Source organism: Ambystoma mexicanum, chromosome 8, assembly GCF_040938575.1.
Source record: "Ambystoma mexicanum isolate Mex_15411 chromosome 8, UKY_AmexF1_1, whole genome shotgun sequence".
Taxonomy (NCBI): Eukaryota; Metazoa; Chordata; class Amphibia; order Caudata; family Ambystomatidae; genus Ambystoma; species Ambystoma mexicanum.
The window spans coordinates 995108822-995130502 of NC_090929.1; the positions used below are offsets into that span (position 1 = coordinate 995108822).

Sequence of the window (21681 nt, forward strand, 5' to 3'; positions counted from 1 at the left end):
AATAGGTGGTGAAGAAACAGATATACATGGCAAAGATATTATGAATGGGGGGACAGAGCGGGGACTCTACTCGCGCGTAGATCCAGGGAATGTAGAATGGAGAGAAGGGTGGGACCCACCAGGGATAGAGGGGGCAGCCTGCGCAACAAGAAGGAAGAAATAGTAGAATGTTTCACTGACTTTTACACGGAACTCTATACAAAACACAGGGGGGTGGGGGGAAAGTCAGTGGAGGAAATCCGGGCATACTTGGCGGAACATCCGCTGCCCGACTGACTGAGCGGGAATTACAGGAGTTGGAGGGGGACATATCAGTGGAAGAGGTTAAGGGCGCCATTAAGAGGCTAAAAGTGCAAAAGGCTCCGGGGGGAGACGGGAATACGGCAGACTACTACAATGTCAAGCCATCCTAGCAGAGCCCCTAGCTAAACTGTTCAACCAGATCAGGAACCAAGACACAATCCCACCCACCTTCCTGCAGGCCCTCATCACTAATACCGAAGCCGGGCAGAGACTTGGTAGACTGCGGATCATATAGGCCCATCTCCCTCCTGAACCTGGATGCCAAGATTTTTGCCAGAATCCTAGCGACCCGACTAGAGAGATGCCTACCCCGCCTGGTCCATCCAGACCTGGCAGGATTCATCCGCAACAGGCAGGGTTCCGATAGCATGCGCAAAACTCTCCACATACTAAACTCGAGGATGATCCGTGATGAAGGGGCCCTACTGCTGGCACTCGACGCAGAGAAGGCCTTCGACCGGGTTAGCTGGGCATTCATGGGGGAGGTTTTCTCTGCGGTAGGGATGGGACCGAGGTGGCTGGGATGGATGTCGGCATTATACTCCTCCCCCTCAGCTAAGGTGGTTGCGAACGGGACAGAATCAGAGGCTTTTCCCCTGGGGAAGGGCACGAGACATGGCTGCCCACTATCCCCCCCCTAATATACACGTTGGTTATGGAGCCTTGGGTGATCCCTGTCCGTAACGATGAGGCAATCAACAGAGTTCGGATAGGTGACTCCCACTGTAAAATCAGCCTGTTTGCCCACGATGCGCTTCTCTACATCACTAGGTCGTCCCAGACGGTTCGCCATGTGCTGAGGGGCTTGGGGCGCTACCGAGACCTCTCAGGATTCAAGGTTAACCTGGGAAAGTCAGTGGCATTCATAGGGGGACGGTTACCGGACACAGAGACAGAATATGTGGGTGAGCTACCCTTCCAACTCCAGAGGGATGGGTTCCGGCACTTGGGAATCCAGATCACAGGCGACCCTGCAGACCTCTTCTCCAATAATTTTACCCCACTTTGGACAGAAGTCAGGAGGGATGTGAAGAGGTGGACGGGCTCAGGGCGCTCGTGGATGGCACGCCTCAACCTGTTTAAAATGGTGGTCCTCCCTAAATTTCACTTCCCGTTTCAGATGTTTCCGGTCCAGGTGTCCAAGACCTTCCTAACGGCAATAAAACGTACCCTTCTGAGATTCCTATGGGCGGGTAAGAAGCATAGGATTTCGTATGATGTTCTAACGAGGCCCAAGGAGGACGGTGGGGTGGGGTTCCCAGACCTCGATACATACTACAAGGCAGCCCAGCTGAGAGTTCTCACAGACCACTTCAAACCAGGGACAGAAAAGCAGTGGGTGGCAATGGACAACAAGGTACTTGCCCCAGTCATGCTCGATGAGTGGCTATGGGTCCCAAGATCACGTATTCCAAGACGGGCCCTACACCACCTGGTGCTGGGGGTCCTATGGTCGATCTGGAGGGAGGGAGGCTACTATAGATGGCTCACCACCTGGCCCTCCCCGCTGAGCTGCATTTGGGCACTGCCGTTTATAGACAAAGTGGCCGAACCAGCCGCATATCAACAGTGGTACGAGGCAGGTCTCACCAGGGTGGGTCAACTGTGGGTGGAGGGATCCTTCATGCCCCTACTAGACCTGGAGGAGGCTCTGGGGTTGGGCAAACTATCGCTGTTTCGATATCTCCAGCTTAAGGGAGTCCTCACCGAACCTTCATGGGGCGACACTCTTAGGAGAGACCCAACAGATTTCGAGAAAGTGCTAATCTCCACCCGGAGGCCCAGGGGGGTTATATCCCGCCTCTACAAACTCCTTTTGCTCTCGGCACCCGGAGAACCCCCACCAGCCCGGACACAATGGGAAAGGGACCTGGGAGGGGCAATCGATGACAAGAGGTGGTCTAAGATGTGTATCCAAGCCCACCGCTCAACGACCTCGCTTCAATAACGACATCAAGCCCTAAAAGTATTGCACATGTGGCATTACCACCCCCAGAGGATCGCCAGGATGAGAGCGGGATACGAACCGCACTGTTGGAAATGCCGTAAAACAAACAGTGACTACATACACATGTGGTGGAAATGCTCCACGGTGCAGACATACTGGGGAGAGGTTCTATCCTGGATTAAAGGGGTCGATGGAGTGAGTAGGTCCTTGTGCCCCTGGCTTCTCCTCTTTGGGATCGATGTAGAGGATGACCATAAGGAAACCCATGGCCACATGTTACAGGTTATGCTGGTGGCAGCTAGGTGTTGTCTAGCCCAAAAGTGGAAGAGCCCACACATGCCAGGGGAGAGGGACTGGGTCTCCAAGGTCAGGGCCATCTATGACATGGAGTTCTTGACACATGTCCTTGACGAATCTAGATCCAACATCGAAGAACTCTGGCTCCCCTTCTTTGAGAAGTACGAACGGTTGGCTTGAAGCAACAAAAGTACCCGTGGGGTTTACCCAGACACCAACGACCACTTGGGATGGCGCCCAAAAGACATGAGACACTAGGTAGACAATCACTCTATCGGGGGCCGCAACAAGCCGAGCCCAAGACATTGGTGTGCAAGGAACTGCCTTGGAAAGTTCTCTGTGAGCTCGACGGACAAACTATATACCAATGCTCGATCTACGGCTGAGGGTGCGGGGGGGGATAAGGGTTATTGTTTACATTTTATTTAGAGGTGAATTTTGATGAAGCATAATGCATGATGTGATCACCAAAAAATGCCAATAGAAATGTGATTTTCAAAAAAAAGAAACCCTCTGCCGACCCCTCCATTCCGGCAAACTACCGCCCCATTTCTATCATCACTTTCCTGGGAAAACTCCTCGAGAAGCTGGCTATCTCCCAGCTCACCTTCCACACTGAATCTGCTGGTTGTCTCAACGACCATCAGTCTGGCTTTAGAGTATCCATAGGCACGGAAACTGCTCTTCTGAACACCTGTGAAGACCTGCTCTCAAATCTTGACACTAACACTCCCTCCGTCCGCATTCTTCTTGATCTCTCCTCTGCCTTTGACACGGTAAACCACAACATCCTGATTGCACATCTCTGTGACACCCTGGGAATCACAGGTCAGGCCCTGGCATGGTTAACCTCCTTCCTTTGCGACCGCCCATCCCAGGTGGAACTTGGTTCCTTTCTCTCTATCACTATTTCAACCTGTGGCATTCCCCCAAGGTTCCAACTAATCACCCTGGTTTTTCAATTACTAACATGGCTGCCCTGGCAAGTGCGATTACCACTTTCTCCTCTTTGCAGTGTTCTGCGGATGACACACAACACTCCTTCAGGCTACCCTCAGCCACCTCCTCTAACTCGGTCATATCCGACTGTCTGTCCGCAATTCAGTCATGGTGTACTGCAAACGACCTCTACCTCAATGCCAGTAAGACTGAGATTGTTCGCATTGGGACTCCTGCTCCCGATTTCTGACTAACTCTTGCCGGCCTCCCTTGGCCCTGCGCCCGCACCTACGTGCGAGGCAAAAAACCTTGGGGTCATCTTCGACTCCACTTTCTGCTTCTCCACTCACATTTCGGACATTTCAAAAAATTCCAACTACCAGCTGCACCTTGTCAGAGGTACTCATCCTTTTCTCACCTTCCCCCAGAGGCTCACTGTCTCCAGAGCCCTGGTTCTCTCAAGGCTGGACTACTGCAACAACCTCTTTCTCAACCTCCCTGCCTCTGATTTCCGTCCTTTGCAACTCATCCAGAACAGAACCGGAGACTTATCTTTGGCCTCAAGCCCAGGGACCGCATCTCTCTGGTGCTAAAATCCCTCCACTGGCTCTCCGTGGCTGCGAAGATCAAGTTCAAGTTCCTCTGCGTTGTCCACAGGGCTTTCTGGGGCCTGGGACCTACCTATCTGCAACAATGCCTCCCTAAATACTGTCCCTCCAGAGACGATCGCTCATCTACCTCCAACCTTCTGCGAGTGAGCCGGTTCTTCGAGATTTGGAGGGAGATCTTTATCCTCAGCAGAGGCCTCCCTGCCGTCCTCCATCTTGAGCCTGATCTCCTTAAGTTCCGGAAACTCCTTAAGCCATTCCTTTTCTCCTCTTCCTTATCTCTCCCTCCACCCTGCTAACCTCGCTCTCTGCTCCATCCCTCTCCCCCTCCTTTTCCACACAGCTTGCTGACTGGCCGCATGGTGCACCTCAGAGTCTCACATGTCCCTGCCCCTTGCTTGTCCTCTCGCAATTGCCTCATTACTACTGCACTTGGTAATTTACCTATGAGAGTGGCATCTCTCAGCACTTACCCCAGTTTCTGACTGACTGGGTGCACTTGGACTCCCCCTCCCACCCCTTGTTCTCCCTCCTTCCCCATAACCCTTCCTGCTCCTGTACCGTCTGTGCACTTGCACGATCTGAACGTACCATGCCTTTGAAGATCGTCTATTTCCTTTGTCTCCCCTCCTTCCATGGTGGCGCCTAAATGCACTTGGAAAAACTGCAGAATGTTATGTTATGTTATTTGGCATATATAGCTCTCTATAGATCATTGGTATGACCTCAAAGCGCTGGTAGGTTGAACGCCCTCAGGAACCGTAGTCTAGGTCAGTTGAAAGAATAAGGTGTCGTAGGGTGCTTGGGTGCACCAGTTGTGTGCAGCTGATGTAATTGCCTGATGGTAGCTGCATCCTAGTATTAGGTGTGGTGTTATTGATATCAGTTGAATGTGTGCAGTCTGGCGGGTGGACACCAAGACTTGGTTCTGGCTGCGTTTGGCCTGTGGGACGCTTATGTGTGCAGATAGGCCAGTTTGTCATAGGATATAGCTGTTTATTTAATAGAATGATGAGGTGTTTATGGGCTAATATTCGTATGTAAGCAGCTAGGCCGAATTTGATCGAGGGGTATAGCTGTACTCTAATTGAGTGATGGTGTAGAGTAGAGAGTAAGCATAGTGATATGCGGTGAGAGTTTGAGTTGAGTTATGATCTAAAACATAATTAAATTACAGAACTGTCTCAGCCGGCCCTTTCTAGTTGTGAGTTGAGCGAGTTAGAGCAATTCTAATTGTATAGTGCATGCCAACGAGTCACAGTACTATCTCAGGTGGTACGCCAAGATGTGAGCTAAAGTAGCTTTCTAGAAGTGAATCAATCTAACAGGAACAATTCCTAAGCGTGCTAATAAATCACAGTATCATCAGTGTACATCCTCTAGATTTGAATCAATGTAACAAGTTTCAAAGTGTGCAACACAGACTAGTAAATACATGGTACTATCACAGTGGGCGCTTTCTAGGTTTGAGTCATGCCGGTTGATGTGAGCTAGTATTCACAGTACTATATAAACGTGTCAAGGCTATCATTCGCAATTCTATCCGAGTATGGCCATTGCTCTCATTCAAATTCTATCAAGTGTGGTCATTGCTATAATTTGCAATTCTGTCTAATGCGACGCATGCTATTGTTCACAATTCTATCAAAGTGTGGCATTGCTATCATTCACAAACCTGTCTGGGTATGACGCAGGCTAATGTTCACAATTCTATCAAAATGTGGCATTGTTATCGTTCACAATTATATCAAGAGTGGCCACTGCTATCATTTGTTAAGGATTTCAATCAGGCGACACACACTTTGGTCTCGGCCTAGTATGTAGCGCACAACAGAGATGCTTTTCTCCTTATTTTATGCAGATTCAATTTGAGATGGTACACCACTCGTATCACACCCCCTTTTCAAATACCCTGGGTCACAATGGACCATGAACCAGGCTGGGTGGTAAAATGCAATATTTATTTATTTTAAAATTCAAAATAAATCATACAATTTTTAATATGGAGCAGCAATCACCAATGGGGTGATAATTACAATAAGAATGTAATCAATGCACTTGGTTAACCTTCTAGTGCAACCTATACAAAACCCCAGGGAATAGGAGCACGTTTTGATTTAGGAAAGATAGCACCTGAGTTAGGATTTGCCCCTGCAATGTTCCCTCAACCCAAAAGGTAATCAGGAATAAGAGGCAGAAAACGGATTCCAAATCCGACCTTCCCTCACCAAATAATAATAATTTCGCATTTATATAGCACTACGAACCCTCAGGTATCTGAACGCTGCTTATTATTACCCACGTTGTGTGGTGCTCATTTATCGACCTCGGAAGGATGGAAGGCTGAGTTTGGCCCTGCCGGGATTCGAATCTGCGTTAGCAGGCTCTGCACGGATGTCAAAGCGAGCGCTCTACTCGCTGTGCCACTTGACTTGCAATGTTATGAAATGACGCTCGGAAATGGACAAATAATTAATGTACGGTTAAAACTCTAAGGTAAATACAATTTCTCACTAAAGCAACAATGCATAGACACTAACAATCCCCAGCAATGGATCACCAACAGCATACAATTGAAAACTGAGTGGAAAGTATAAAACATGTTGCAGCCAAATGACACGTATAAAAGTAGCATTTACTTAATTCCCATTTTAAATTACCCAAACGGTTTTTAAAAAAAACGGGTGAAATACTGATTTGGAGTGTGGAGGATAGATATATATCACAGAGACACTCTAGAGTGAAAAATAGGTCTCTAGCTATGAAACTGGATGAGTTATGCATGACATAAAAAGGTGCGCTTTGAGCAAAATGAAGCTGTGAAATAGGAAAGGAAATCAGTTGTGACAAGAACAGTTTTACTCTAAACTAGAGTATTCAGGCTAGACCACCAAAGACAGACAGTAAGATCCAAGGTTGTTTTGCGAATTCAACCCCGTCACCCCAGCGCCCAACCCTGGCGGACACCAGTCCGATCACTTGAAATAGGACAAATGGCTTAGGTTTACACAAGACAAAATTGAAAAGAGATGGCGCTAGCACTTTAGAAAGTCACGGGCAGGGTGCACAGATAATTCTAACAGTTTTTAACAAGTTATCAGGATAAGGATAGGATGGCTTAGAGAGTGGGATAAGGACAATGGCAAGACAAGATAGGTTATGGGTTTCTATGGGGTAGGGATTATACTTACAGTCCACTTTTATTTTGGGATTTGGACCATCAATGGTTCTGGTCACTACACGGCAGCATGCCTGGCAAAGGATAGCTAGGCAAATGACAGCTGGGCAGGTCGGGTCACCGGGTGGGAACTCTAGTCACTGGATGGCAGAGGTATCTCTGGATGCAGTAAGTGGGCAGCAGTTAGTGGACAGCAAGCCAGGATGGTTCAGGATGCTTCCCAAAAGAATACCACAGCTTTCCCCTTTGCTTATTTGGGAATTTTAGTGAGATTTCAGAATTGAGGCCTTGCTGGGATAGGATCAGCAATGCTGTGGGCTCTGGAGTAGGGTCAGCAATTCTTTGGCCTTTTAGTGGGGTCAGGAATCTGGATGGAGCAGATCAGGAACGCAGCGCAGGAACTTCAGGAAGAGTGTGTGTCTGGAGTCTTGTCAGGGACTCTTATTTATAATGTACAGTGACATCATCAAAGTATATGGCTGGGCAGGTTTAGCTAAGCACGCCTCTAAACTACTGGATTGGTCAGGGTTGCTAGTTCGCGCCTCGCTCTAAGCTGGTTGGATTCCAAGGGAATGATGTCAGATTTATGATGTAAGTTTTACAATGTCCAAAACCTCCCACAGTTATTTTAGCCAAAATCCAATTTTGCCACAAACGGTACATTTATACAATTGAAATCTCTTAGCAAATTATATACATAGGTTACCTATTTTATGCAGAGCATAGCACTCCAACTCTTCAATCCGTTAGACATTGTTTCGCCCTTTTAATACTTTTTGGTAATTTTGAGTATCAACGATTCGGCCTAAAATTCCATAACCTTATACACATGTCTGGATTAACATAAAGGATGCAAGTATAAAAATCTGCATTGGCATCATGGATACTTTCCTTGTAATACCTGATTCTTTGCCATTATTTTCCCAATGGGTCAGTGAATTCTACCATGTCTTCAATGAAAGCCCATAAAATCACTTTTAAACTGAAATTTTTACATTTTTACAAGGTCTTGCTGCAGAGATAAAAGTCTTTACATTTCGATTCATAAATTGTCTTTGGAAACAAATGGCAGTCCTTTATCTGTCACTGGACCATTTTTTCTCTTTCTTCAGCTGCCACCAACTGTCATTTCCTCCAGAGCAAGGTGGGGGTTGCAGCTTGATTGTAGGTTTATTGCCCCTTGCCCACTTCCACACTTCCTTGTCCTGGGAGTTTCATTGTCAGTGGATTCAGCCTACACTAGATTCTGTCCACCCTCTTAATTAATTATCACTGGGGTGTTAGTATATGGTGAGAGAGGCCCTCCTGTTGGTAGCATCCCCCATGTCAGAAACCTATTTTCCCTTTTGAAACTTGGAAAATCCAGCCAATACGGTTTAACAGTTTTACATTTTTATATTTGGTCCTGAATTAAACAAGCCAGTTGAATAAAATAACCCATGTGTGTATTTTCCCCAGCAACAAACCCCTTCACATTACTATATAATGGCAGGCTTTCATTCAATAGTTTACTTTTAAAACAGGCCTTTCTCTCCTTGAGTTTGCAAAGCCCATTTTACATGTGTGGTGAAGAGCTGGCATTTCTTTTTAAATTCGGTTTTGCATCTCCCTCTGGATTCCCACACTGTCTTGCAGCTATAGTGATTTCTTGTATGCAGGAGTTTTTTTTAAGCACATATGCCATGAAATTGACATGGCTCAGATAGCTGGAGTTTCTTTGAACTACTGAGCTTTGATACTTTGTAAAGAAAATGAATGTGTTTTCCAGTGCGGGTAAAAGTTGAGTTCCTTGTTGATTTTTCTCAGAGTTGCTTTGAAAGGGCCTGTCATTCAGGGGTCATGCTTGGTTTTGCTGAAGCACAATGGGGATATGAATGGGCATGGTCGGGGCCTTATTAATCACAGTGGTTTAAGGAAGAACAGATGGAAATCGAGTCAGAACAGCATTTTTTAAAGGTGAAAAAGTTTCCTTTTTAATGGGGACTTTGGTCTGGCAGCAAAACAGCACTGCTTTTTTCACTTTGTTTCTTATGTATATGAAAGAACACACTGGCAAGCTCCCTTAGTGTGTCCCCTTGTTCCATCCTGCCCACTACGTGCTTGGCAAGATGGTACAGGCATCTTTTTTGTTGCTGCAAAACGCAGCTTTGAGGCCCTGGTGCTCACTGGAACCAGTGCAACCATTTTGCTGTTTCTGTGGAAGCGCAGCTTGGTTTTGGAGAAATTCTGTTCAGTGGGTCAATGTAGCGCACACATTCACAATTCTATCTGAGGGTGGCTATTTCTATCATTCACAAATCTGTCTAATGTGTCGCAGGCTAATGTTCACAAAGTGTAGCATTGCAATCATTCACAATTATGCCTGACAAGCCATGTTGGGAGGTAAGGTAATGTAGTGGCAGGGCTTTCTGGAGTAGAATAATTCTCTATGCCATACCCATGCCACACTTACTTTGTGGGTTGACGGCTGGCCACTGGCTTCCCCTGCTGACACCTGCAGACTCTTCGTCAAACCCATTTGCTGTTATCTACACGGTTAACTGTACTATATGCACTTACTCTGCCTGTGCAGACTTGTATCGTTCAGACATTCAAGGGCTCTGAATGACAGTTTTTCCCCCTTATTCCCTCTCTCCTTGAGCGCTTTGAAACACTTGCCTTGTGTATAGGTACTTTACAAATAAACATTACCATACTATAGCATTAGTCGCAGTCACCTCTCCCATTAGCTGCTGGTCAAGCGAGCCAGATACCTTCTCATATCGTCACACATGGATGACTCTCTCCTGAACCCCTGCAAGCTCAAAGATTTAGACAGTGCCATTTGTTGTATTATCCTCCTTCAACCCCACTATGTGCATTGTTACAGGCACGTGAACAATTAGACTGAGACACTTTGTGGGGACCCTTCCTCATCCCTTCACATCCCCACGTGTCTAGGGTTAACCTGGGCTCCTGCAGTCAAAATACATAACTCCACCAAAGTGGCACTGTCTATGGACTGGTCATGTACCATTGGGCCAGTAGACTGTTTGTCACACCTACCTTTGACTGTCAGCCTGCTTCTGCCTCCAATGTTCCCCCCTCAGAACAGGTGGTATCAACACTCCAAGCAGTATGTGCCCCTGTGGCCTCACCTGGATTACTGAGCAAAACTGCGCTTTGCCAATCTCCTCCCTCCACTCATTCATTCCACCGCCTAGTCAGCCATATAGGCGGTGGAATGAATGGGAGCAATGACTTGGCGCAGAACAACAGGTGAGCTAACTTGCTCATGAGCCTCCTGGGCATTTTTTGTTATCTCATGTGGCTGTTTGATTGCGCTTTGAGCGCCGTTGTTTTTGTTCCCTCCCTCGCTCCATTTCCTGGTCCCTTCTCCCTCCCGCCTCCCATCCCACCCACCTCCTGTGATTGGTGTGTCTGTCTTTCTTCACTGACCCTCCCAGGGCAGCCCTCTGCCCTTGCAGCCCCTGCGGCTAAGAGCGGCTCCCACAGAGGCGGTTCCATGTTGTGTCTGCAGGTGTCCGCAGGGGAACAAAGTTGCCAGCCGTCAACCAGGTTTCGACTCTCTCTCTACCCTGCTTACCCCTGTCCACCTAGCAGACTCTCAAACTTCGGTGAGTTTTCTCCTGTTTTTAAAATTGCATTGTGATAGTCTATTAAATCTGAGCAGCTGTCGTCTTGTTGTTCAACTTTCTCGCCTCTCTCCGTCTTGTCTGCTTGCACCCTGCCCTGTGTCCTTCCCTAGTGTTCTCCCCTTCCCTCTCCCTTCCTCTTCCTCTTCTCTCTCTCCCTACCTACTCTATGGTGCTCTCAGTCTTTCCTGTTTTGTCTAACTGCTTCTCTATCGACTATCCTGCTCTCTTCACTAAATCTAGTAGGAAGAAGTTTAAAAAGGACATCCTGGTCTCCAACCCAGGCCTCCCTATCGCTGACACCTATACCAGTGCCTCCTCCAGGAAAACTTTCACAGACATCCTCTTTGTCGTTCCCTCACCAGACCTATGGACCCTACATATGGTCTCTGTGTTCTCTCGCTTCTCCTTCTCTACCATTAATGGTGGCACCAGGTGAGAGGCCCTCCTGACCACCTTCCACTCCTCTAAGGTCATCATTAATGTTTATGTGAATGGTACCGTCTTGGTCCAAGGCCCTCAGGCCAGTCTTCTCCTTTCGATAGACGCTTCCCGCACCTCATCAATTTCCTTTCTTGTCCTGCTGTCCCCTCTCCCTCCTCCAAGGCTTCCTCGCCTCCCCCTGCTGCCTCCTCCTTGGCTATCTTGCCCTCTCCTCCTTCCATTTCTGACCCCCCCTTCGGCTTCTTCTACACCTCTGCAGGGCGTACCCTCTGATTTGTACCCCTCCCCGGAAGTCTTTCAAGGACGGAAACCTTCTCCATATTGCCACTCTTAACTCTCGCTCAGTTGTCAAACACTCTTCCAACAGTTGCCGCCTTCTGGAGGAACTTGACCTTGATGTCCTCCGTCTCACTGAGACAGGGTTCACTGCCAGCTCTGTCACGAGCTTTGATACTCTCCTCCCAGATGACTACAAGATCCTCTCCGCGTCCAGGTCCAACCATTCCGGAGGGGGTGTAGCCCTGATCTTCCTCGAGTGGATTCCTGCCTCTGTCATTCCTACGCAGGCCTAGTCCTCTTTCAAATACCTCGTCTGCTCTCTCTATCTCTCTCTCTCTCTCTCTCTCTCTCTCTCCTAGCCATTCCCTTACTGTGGCTACTCTCTATCGGCCACCTGGTCAGATCTCCTCCTTTCTCTCTGAGTGGGTGGACGTCTCCTCTTCACTCCTGGTCTTGACCACTCAACTCCTCCTTCTTGGCGACTTCAACATCCACCTGGATGCCTCCTGTCCTCCTCTGGACTCTTTCGCAACCTTTGCAACTCTCTCTCACTCTCTATTCTCCCCTCTGGCCCGACTCGCGCTGCAGAGCACAATCTGGATGTTCTGATCTCCTAAGACCTTCCCCATTCTGCCCCTCACACCACTCCTCTCTCCTGGAGTGATCACTCTCCTTTCCTCCCATCTCACCCTCTCTACCTCTCAGGCCAAGCCAACTCCATCTTTGCCACCCACCTTCTCGGTCATCCGACCTATGAAGCGCGTGTCAGTTGAGGCTTTCGCCGCCGCTTTCTCCCCCCTCTACCCTTTTGGCTGACTCTGACCCTGACACAGCCCTTTCCATGCTCCACTCTGCTATATCTGATACTCTTGATATTCTTGCCCCTGTCATGAGGATCTACCTGCAACTCCTGGTACGACTCAGACCTCGTCACCCTTAAAGGCAAGTGTAGGGTGGCTGAGAGGAAATGGCGTGCTTCATGTACATCCTCTGAGAAACTGGCCTGCCGCCTGCTCCAACAGCAATACAGACTCTCTGCCCGCACCAAGAAGAGAGCCCACATCCAAGCCAGCGTCTCTGCGGCATCTAACAACTTGGCCAAACCTTTTACAATCTACAAGGAGATGGCCAATCCTGCTGCAGTCTCTACCTCTCCTGTCCCCTCCCAGGCCCTCTGCACAGCCCTGGCTTCTCACTTCATCTCTAAAACTCAGGACATCCTGTCCTCTCTCTCTTCCTCTCCCCCTCCTCCCTCTACACCCTCTACTCCCTGCTTTTCCTCTGGCCCTTCTGCGGCCACCTCTCCTCCCTCCTTCTCTGCCTTTACCCTGTTCTCCCCAGAGGAGGTTTCTAGACAAGTCCGATCTATGAAAGTCTCGTCAAAACAGGTTCACCCCTGTTCCTCCAAAACTATCAAGGACCACATTGACTCCTGGCTCCTGTCCTGGCCGACTTCTGCAACCACGCCTTCGCCACTGGAGTCTTCCCTTCCCCCTGAAGCACTCCCTTGTGCACCCTCTTATTAAGAAACCCTCTGCCGACCCGTCCTGCCCGGCTAACTATCGCCCAATCCCCATTACTCCTTTCCTGGGCAAACTCTTGGAAAAGCTGGCCATCTCCCAGCTTAATCTTCACACTGAATCTGTTGGTTGTCTCCATGATCATCAGTCTGGCTTCAAAGCGGACACAAGCAAGGAAACTGCTCTCCTGACCATCCGTGAAGACCTGCTCTCCAACCTTGATTCCAACACCCCCTGTGTCCGCATCTTACTTGAGCTCTCCTCTGCCTTTGACACTGTCAACCATGCCATCCTGCTCAACCGTCTCCTGGTGTGGCTGACTTCTTTCCTTTCTGACCGACCCTCCCAAGTTCAACTTGGGTCGTTCCTCTCCTCTATCCCTATCTCTAACTGTGGTGTTCCCCAGGGGTCTAACCTCTCTCCCAGGCTGTTCAACCAATACCTGGTACTTCTTGCCCACTGCATTACCGCGCTCTGCCCCAACTTCCAGTGCTATGCGGATGACACTCAGCTTATTTTCAGACTACCCTCAGCCACCTCTTCTCCCTCTCTCATTTCTGACTGTCTGCTATCCAGGAGTGGTGTGCCGCCAATGATCTCTGCCTTAATGCCAGTAAGACCGAGATTCTCCTCATCGGCACACCCGCTCCCTCCTTTCCTGTCACTCTCTAGCCGGCCTCTCTTGGCCCTCCTCCTGCTCCCACCTGTTTGGCTAAAAACCTTGGGGTCATCTTCGACTCCACACTCTCCTTCTCTCCTCACATCTCTGATGTCTCCAGGAAGTCACACTACCAGCTGCACCTCCTCAGAGGTATTCTTCCTTTCCTTTCGTTCCCTCAGAAGCTCACTGTCTCCAGAGCTCTCGTTCTCTCTAGGCTGGACTATTGCAACAGCCTCTTTCTAAATGTGCCTGCTTCTACTCTCTGCCCTCTGCAACTCATCCAGAACAGGACTGCGGGACTTGTCCTTGGCTTCAAGCCCAGGGATCGTATCTCTCCAGGACTGAAATCTCTGTACTGGCTCTCAGTGGCTGCAATGATTAAGTTCAAAACCCTCTGCATTGTCCACAAGGCCTTCTGGGGCATGGGGCCTCAATACCTTCAACTCTCTCTTCCTAAATATCTTCCTTCTCGAGCTCTACGCTCCTCCGCCTCCAACTCCCTCAGGGTCAGTTGTTTCTACAATCAACGAGTTGGTGGTAGATCTCTTTCTTCGGCTGGGCCCTCCCTCTGGAACAGCCTCCCGGCCTCCCTCCCTGAAACTTGAGGAGAATCATCTCCGGTTCCAGAACCTCAAAACCTTTCTCTTTGCTTCCGCTTTTTCTCCTCCTCTCCCCTGCTGACCTCCTGGCTGAAACTGCACCTGTTATCTGGCCACCCTCTGATCTCGGGCCCAGGTTCCTCCCCTGCCAGTCACACACACCTGCACTGCTTTCCTGGCAACCCCTGCACTTGGGGACTGTTTTCTGTATCCCTACAGTCCCACTACCAGCACTTGACACCTGATGTCTGCACTTACCCTTGCACTTGACACCTGCTGGCAGTACTTTTACTTATTGTTTATTTATTTTATTATCCCATGTACTGCACTGTGACCTCCCCCTTCCCCCGCACTTGCACGATCTGAATGACACCTGGCCTAATAGGATTGTTGTTCGTCTCCCCACTGATCTCCCTCCATTGCCTCGTCGCGCCTTGAAACACTTGTGGATAGGCGCGTTATAAATGCCATATCATATCAAAGCTCTGCCCTGAGCTTGCAGACCCGGAAGGCCTTTGCTTCTTTCAACTTCCTCTAATCCACTCCGGCACTGTACGGTATGGGCACTGCCTCAGGACCACTCTTCCGGAACTCAGAGGCCTCTTTGGTTCCTCGATCATCAAAGGAGCTCCTTCTCCGTTCCCTGGGACACCCACATCACACTTCGACTCCAAGCAGTGGGTGGATGGGACACCCTTGAGTGCCTCCAGTTATTACTTCTCTAACGCTCTGGCCAGGGTCACCTCTCCAATCCCTCTTTTTTTGACATGCTACACCACTGCCATTGCTGCGCCACATGCTGCTGCCGTTTCTACGGAGTCTGCATTTAGTGAATCTGGCGTCTTAACCTCCGCTGCCGACGCTATTTCAATCTGATCCCTGCACTCTCCAGGGGTCATTAGGGTGAGTGTGGTTCCACTTTCTACAGATGTGCTGCGCCCCAATACAGCCTGCGATCCATGTCTCGGGGCTCCCTGGGTGCACAGCGTTCAGATACCCTAAATTACCCATTAGAGAGCAGAGACAAGAAGCCTTCAGTAGAGACACTTTCCCAGTAGGCCACAGTGCTGCAGGAATCAGACTGCGGAGCTGATCCGCTGATGAAGGCCGTCGTGATCGGTTATCAGGGAAAATCAAAGCTGCAGAGAACAAGCCACTTGGCTTACTTTGTGGATGGATGGAAAAGCCACACGCATTTGCCTACAGCCTTTGGGCGGCCACTTAACGCCACTGAGCTGCGATGAGGTGTTCTATCATTTCCAAGATAGCGTCGACCAAGTTTGAAGCCTGTAGTAAAGAAAGTCCAAATACACGGAAAACTTTGAAAATCTGCAGATATTTTTTTAATATTTCTACGGAGTCTGAAATTCCATACTTACAAAGAGGAAATCTGCTTACTGTCCAGACATTTCTAAATCGGCAAGCAATTTCAAAAATCAGAGAATTTTGAAAGTCTTAGCCCATGAGAAATGTGCATTTTCTGTAGAAATGTCTTTCCTACAGATTGTGGAGGTTTCCACCTATAAAACCTTTTGATGCAACCAATAGCCCCATGATGGGAAAATAAACCAAAATCGCAGAAAACGCATAAAAATTATTTAACGGATCATTTTTAAAAACCTGCAAGGCCTGACAAATCCAAGTGCATGAGACAGATGAGCTTGGGAAATAACCAATCCCAAGCCAGGGTACACAGAATACCACAGCCCAAATGAGTATATAAAAGGACTGGGAAAATTCAGTGGGGGGTGGGAGATTCACAGGAACGGAGGCAGCAGACATGTTCGTCGAAGCTCCCGTGAGAAAAAAAAAAGGAGACCACTACCTGAAGAAACAAACTGTGGCTGTCTGGAGACCCTGTAAAGTGAGACTGTGCAGGGTGTGGGAGAAGCACTTGGTCCATTGAGGAGTGAACGACTAAGAGGGAGATTGGCTGCTTCGATTCACCAGTTTTCAGACTCCATAATGGGTATGGGGGACTGGAGAGCCTGCAGGTGGGCAGGCTCTGCAGTCCCCAAGGGTTGCTTTCCACCAGCAACCCTTGGGGAGAGAAAGAAAGACAAAAAGTGGCAAGAGATCAAATCTGACAAGGACTGTCAGGTGAGTGGCGGAAAAAATTATTATCCACGCATAACACCAGAAGTTGGGCATGATGATAGTCCAACTTTAAATTACCAACAGAAGGGAATTGGGGGGTGGGGGAGCCATTATGGCAAGCTGTAGGGTGCAGAGTATGACACCCCATCAGAACAGACTACATGGAGAGAGCTCATCAGAATAACAACGAGCCACGCAATAACTAAAGCATAGAGAAGAACAAGTTACTTCTTACCTTGTAACGTTCTTTCGACGGGATGTTCCTCCGACGTATTCCTTATCTTTGATAATACGTTTCCAGCTTGCTGGCCTTGGAAATATTTTCTGTAGAGGGCGCTGCGCGTCGACGTCCGCCGAGTCGATGTCCCTCGACGGCCACCGTATCGGCACCGACGTCATCATGCCCATAAATAGCCACACGCTGCGTCCGTTGCTCAGTTCCGTTTTGTAGCATAAGGAAAGTCATGCCTGAATTGGTTATTGACCTTGAAGGAGCGTAAACTGCAACCACAAGGGAAGTATCACTGCTGGGATGGATGGGAGGGGCGATAAGGAATATGTCGGAGGAACATCCCGTCGAAAGAACGTTACAGGTAAGAAGTAAATTGTTCTTCGAAGGGATTGTGTCCTCCGACGTATTCCTTATCTTTGATAGACTCCCATAGCAGTGGCATGTATTTGGAGGTGGGAGTGAGAAAGCTTTGTATCCCTTTAGGGGTGGACCGAATGTAATACGGCCTTGCCAAGTCTGGTCTCTTGAGTAGTGGAGGATTCCAGATTGTAAAATTTTGTGAATGTATGTGCGGATGACCATGTGGCAGCCGCGCATGTGTCTCGGACCGGTACCCCTCTTTGGAGAGCCGAAGAGGCTGTGATACCCCTGGTTGAATGAGCCCTGAGATTTTGGGGTGGCTCTTTCCCTGCCAGTTTGCAACATTCCAGAATGGCCAAAATAATCCACCTGGAGGTGGTTTGTTTTGTTATGGGTAGTCCCAACTTGTGACCTGAGTATCCTAGAAACAGTTGGTCTGCTTGCCTGATCCTAGCCATTCTGCTGATGTAAAAGCTGAGAGCTCGCCTTGGGTCCAGCCTATGTAGCCTTTCCTCCTCTTTCCCCGGATGGGGAGGAGGGTAGAACGAAGGTAAGGTAATTTTCTGAGTAATATGAAATTCAGAAACCACCTTTGGGAGGAAATTAGGCTTCACCTGTAGGACAACTTTGTCCTTGTGGAAGATTGTATGTGGGGGTTTACAGGAGAGAGCTTGTAGCTCGCTCACCCATCTAGCAGATGTTAGTGCTACCAGTAGGACATAAGCGTGAGAAATCTCAGCGCACAAGAGTGAAGTGGTTCGAATGGAGTGCCCATTAGGAAGTTTAAGACTAAATTTAAGTCCCATAAGGGAACCTGGAATGGTTTTGGAGGATAAACATTAGTTAATCCCTTGAGAAATTGTACCACTAGAGGAAGTTTGAAATACGATGGTTCCTCCGCAGTGCGCTTGAAGATAGAAAGCGCTGCGAGATAGCCTTTTACAGTGCCAACTTGAAGGCCTGAGTTTGCCAAGTAGAGTAGAAACGATAACACCGTTGGTGTACCACATGAAAAGGGTCGATATTCTCTTCCCTACACCAGCTGCAAAATTTGTTCCAACGGCAGCGGTATAAAGACTTTGTTGCTGGCCTTCTAGCCGAAAGCAACACCTCCATGACGTCATCAGGGAGATCCCAATCCTTTTACCTCACCCTTTCAGAAGCCAAGCGTGAAGGTTGAGGGTTCTGGTGTCTGGATGAAGAACCTGACCTCCCCTCTGCGAGAGAAGCTTCTCTTTGAGTTGAAGACGGATTGGAGGACAGATGGACATATCTAGAAGGTCCGTGTACCACGTTCTCCTGGCCCAATCCGGGGCAATTAGGATCATGGTTTTCCGGAATCTTCTCAACCTCCTGATCATTTGAGGAATAACAGGGACTGGTGGGAACGCGTAAAGGAGTGGAAACTCCCAGTCCACTACGAACGCGTCTTCTAGAGCTCCTCTCGGGGCAAATTCCCTTGAACAGAACAGATCACACTTCCTGTTGGTGTTTGTGGCGAACAGATCCACCTGAGGGGTTCCCCAAAGGGCTAAGATCTCTTGAAGGACTTCCTGAGCTAGCTTCCACTAGCTGGAGAACATTTTGACAAACTGCCAATCTACTAAGAATCCCATGTACCAAAAGTTGTTACTTGCTTTTAAATCTATTAAGCTCTATAGCGTATTCGAATAAATACTAAGATTATATGATATCAATTTTGGGAAAATCGTAGTTTATCCACATATATAATTAGTTTAAGGAAACAGAAGGGGACTATCAAGAGCATTTTACAAAACTGATAGAAAAAGTAGCTCAGTATGGCGACTACCATACTGTCCCTAGACCCCATTCCTCTGTACTTATGGGATGTTACCACCTTTACTTCAGATAAGTAAAGAGGAAGGGGGATGAAGATAAGAGCCATAGTAAGGATATTGAAAGGGGATCTCTAAGCTGCAATATCTCCTGATCTTTTGTAGGTGAAAAGTACAAGCATGAGAAGATACTGAGAACCATAAACATTTCCTAAATGTAGCAAAATAATAAATCTGAGAAATGTACATTATTTTTAATGCCAGTTCATCAATCCACTTACAATGCAAAATTAATTTTGTACTGTACAATATGACCCAGTCTGAAAAAAGTCCACTGCAATAACCCTAATGATTGCCTTTATTTAATGCACGGATGCTTAATCTAGTAAACTCTCCAACGAGAAGCAGAAAAAAGATGTAATAATTTAAGTATTTCCAAAGACTACAACAAAAACATGTGAATGACAAGCCGATGATCACACTTGAACTGTCATTCAACCAGTCTGATTTGCTCAATAGTTAAAGCAAATCATGAGAAGTTTGTCTTACTCCTAGTTGGCAATGACAGTTGAATATTTTGAGATATACATTTCCACAAATGTTTAGGAATGATTCATTTCATTGTTGCAGATATGCAAATAAGTACAATTATCCAAACCTACCAGTAATTTCACGATGGGCAACAAGTTTTGACACACTTGCTTTTGCTAGTTCATTTGTTGTCTTATTCAGTATTAATGATAATGAGTGAACCTAGCAAATAAGAAAAAAACACATTAACATTGGTGCACAAATACAATTGCTACAATATTTGAAAATGCCAATACTAATTTACTTGGGTAGAAATTCCCTAAATGTGACATTAAGAAGCAACATATGATTTCCGTAATACAACAAATAGATACAGGCATTGCTAACTGAACTGTGACAAATTCACTGGTGTATCACACACTGGGGAAACTGTGGAGCTCTGGTCCTAGTGAGAGTCACCAGCTCTGTGTTGCGACACTTACAGCTGTACATGGGGAGATGGAGGGGGGCAGCGGTCCCCAGACCTTCGCCAATCATCCTTCGGAAAACCAGGGTTCACGCAAATGCCGTCAGAGAAGAAGCCCAAAGTGAGACGGGCAAAATATACCTTAAGAGATCAGTGGGAGAGGATAGTGTGTTTACCTCTCAGTACCTTTTCCCTGTAGAAAATAACGCCAAGAAAACCAGCACCAGGAAAGGGATTTTATATATTTGGTCGAGCCATGTGATATATTATGGTGGTGGATCCATCCACCTGGTATGCAAATCCTGGCATGGAGCATGAACCAGAGTTAGATGGAAATCGAAATGCAGTGGAACAGGAGAAATGCAGGGCAAAGATGCTAAAAGCTCACAAGCAAACTCTATTGGGAATAGCACGCCTGGGCGACCAAATCAAAGGTCCACCAATGTAGTAATGCCTGATCCCATATTATCGGGCAAGGCCTTTGTAACTTCGAACAAAAGCCCAGTCTATGACTGCTGTTCATCATTGAAAGGACCACAGAACCTGATCACAATTGAACAGACACCGCAAATACATTGGGAGGATGTCAACCATTATGCAAAGGTAAATCGCGCATTACAATGGGGAAGCCGACTTATCAACCCTATCATTTACTGGGACAATTTGGCTTGGATCACACCTAGAAAAAGAGGCATACACCTCCCAAGATTGAGGGTGTTGGGACGGCATTCCAGAGTGAGTTGTATTTCAGGAGGAGGAATGGGTTTGGAATAGTTAGAAAGCCAGAATCATTGGCAACCAAGCCAAGAAGACCAACTAGTTAGAACGGTGCAAAGCAGGGATTAGCTGAGACTACGAAGTCCCACTATAGCAAGTATCAGGTTACAGCTAGAAAGCAAGGCCTGCTGAGAATCTGGGCTAACAGTTTGGCAGGCGCCAGACCCTGAGGAGAAGTAGTAAAATAAAGGCCAACTGGTGGCTTTAGCACAGTCCTGGTGAGAAGGGGCTATATCAACAACCCGAACAAATAACTTTGCAAAGCTTAGTGAATGCTGGTTTGGGTGCCAAGTTCTACCTACAAGCTGGTTGCGGTGATTCTAACCTGCAAGAATGGAACATTCCTAGCTTGGGGATAACCCCTAGGGCAAGAAGGGGTGATTTAGAAATGACATTTTTTCAGGTGACAATCCTCCAGGAGACAGACTGATGACTCGGTCATTTGAGAAAAAAGAAGGGTGCATTGGAGCTATAAAATCACTTTGAGACCGAGTTATCTGACCGACACTGTCCTGGGTGCCGACAATTATTATTTTGTAATACCTTCTCCTTCTGGTCATGGTTCCTTCCAATTCCAAGGGGGCGAGTTCTTCCCATTTTAGAGAGAAGGTCTTCTCTGCAGTCTGCCTCCTTTTTTTGTCTGTTAAAAACACTTCATTGCTTTTTACCATCAGTAATACAAATAAACCTGTAACAGGCTTACCAAAAGGAACAGTAACTTCCAGTTCCTCCACTAAGTAACCCTCGCACCTCCCTCTTCCCCAGCCTGGTTCAATGAAGTTAGGAAGTACACAAAATCAATAGCCATCGTCTTTGTCAGAGATATAGTAGTGTAGACAATTATAGTAAAAGTTCTGTCTCATTGTTTGTGTCCCGCTTTGGTTTTTGCATGCCAAACAAATTTATGGCTGTAGGTCGGTGCAGGAACATGGTCTTCATGTAGTCAGACGATAGGAAAGTCATTACTAATCTCCAATTGCAGGCAAAAGCATCTCACTTTTCAGTTAGGTC

General features: G+C 47.6%; 1 protein-coding gene across 1 annotated transcript in view; it reads right to left on the reverse strand.

The window, feature by feature from the left end:
* Nucleotides 1–21681, reverse strand: part of VPS13D (vacuolar protein sorting 13 homolog D) — a 3263180-nt gene that overhangs the window by 2482282 nt on the left and 759217 nt on the right. Inside the window, exon 22 of the mRNA XM_069610908.1 lies at nt 19559–19649. Coding sequence (XP_069467009.1) covers nt 19559–19649 — 91 coding nt within the window. The remainder of the gene's footprint in view (nt 1–19558; nt 19650–21681) is intronic.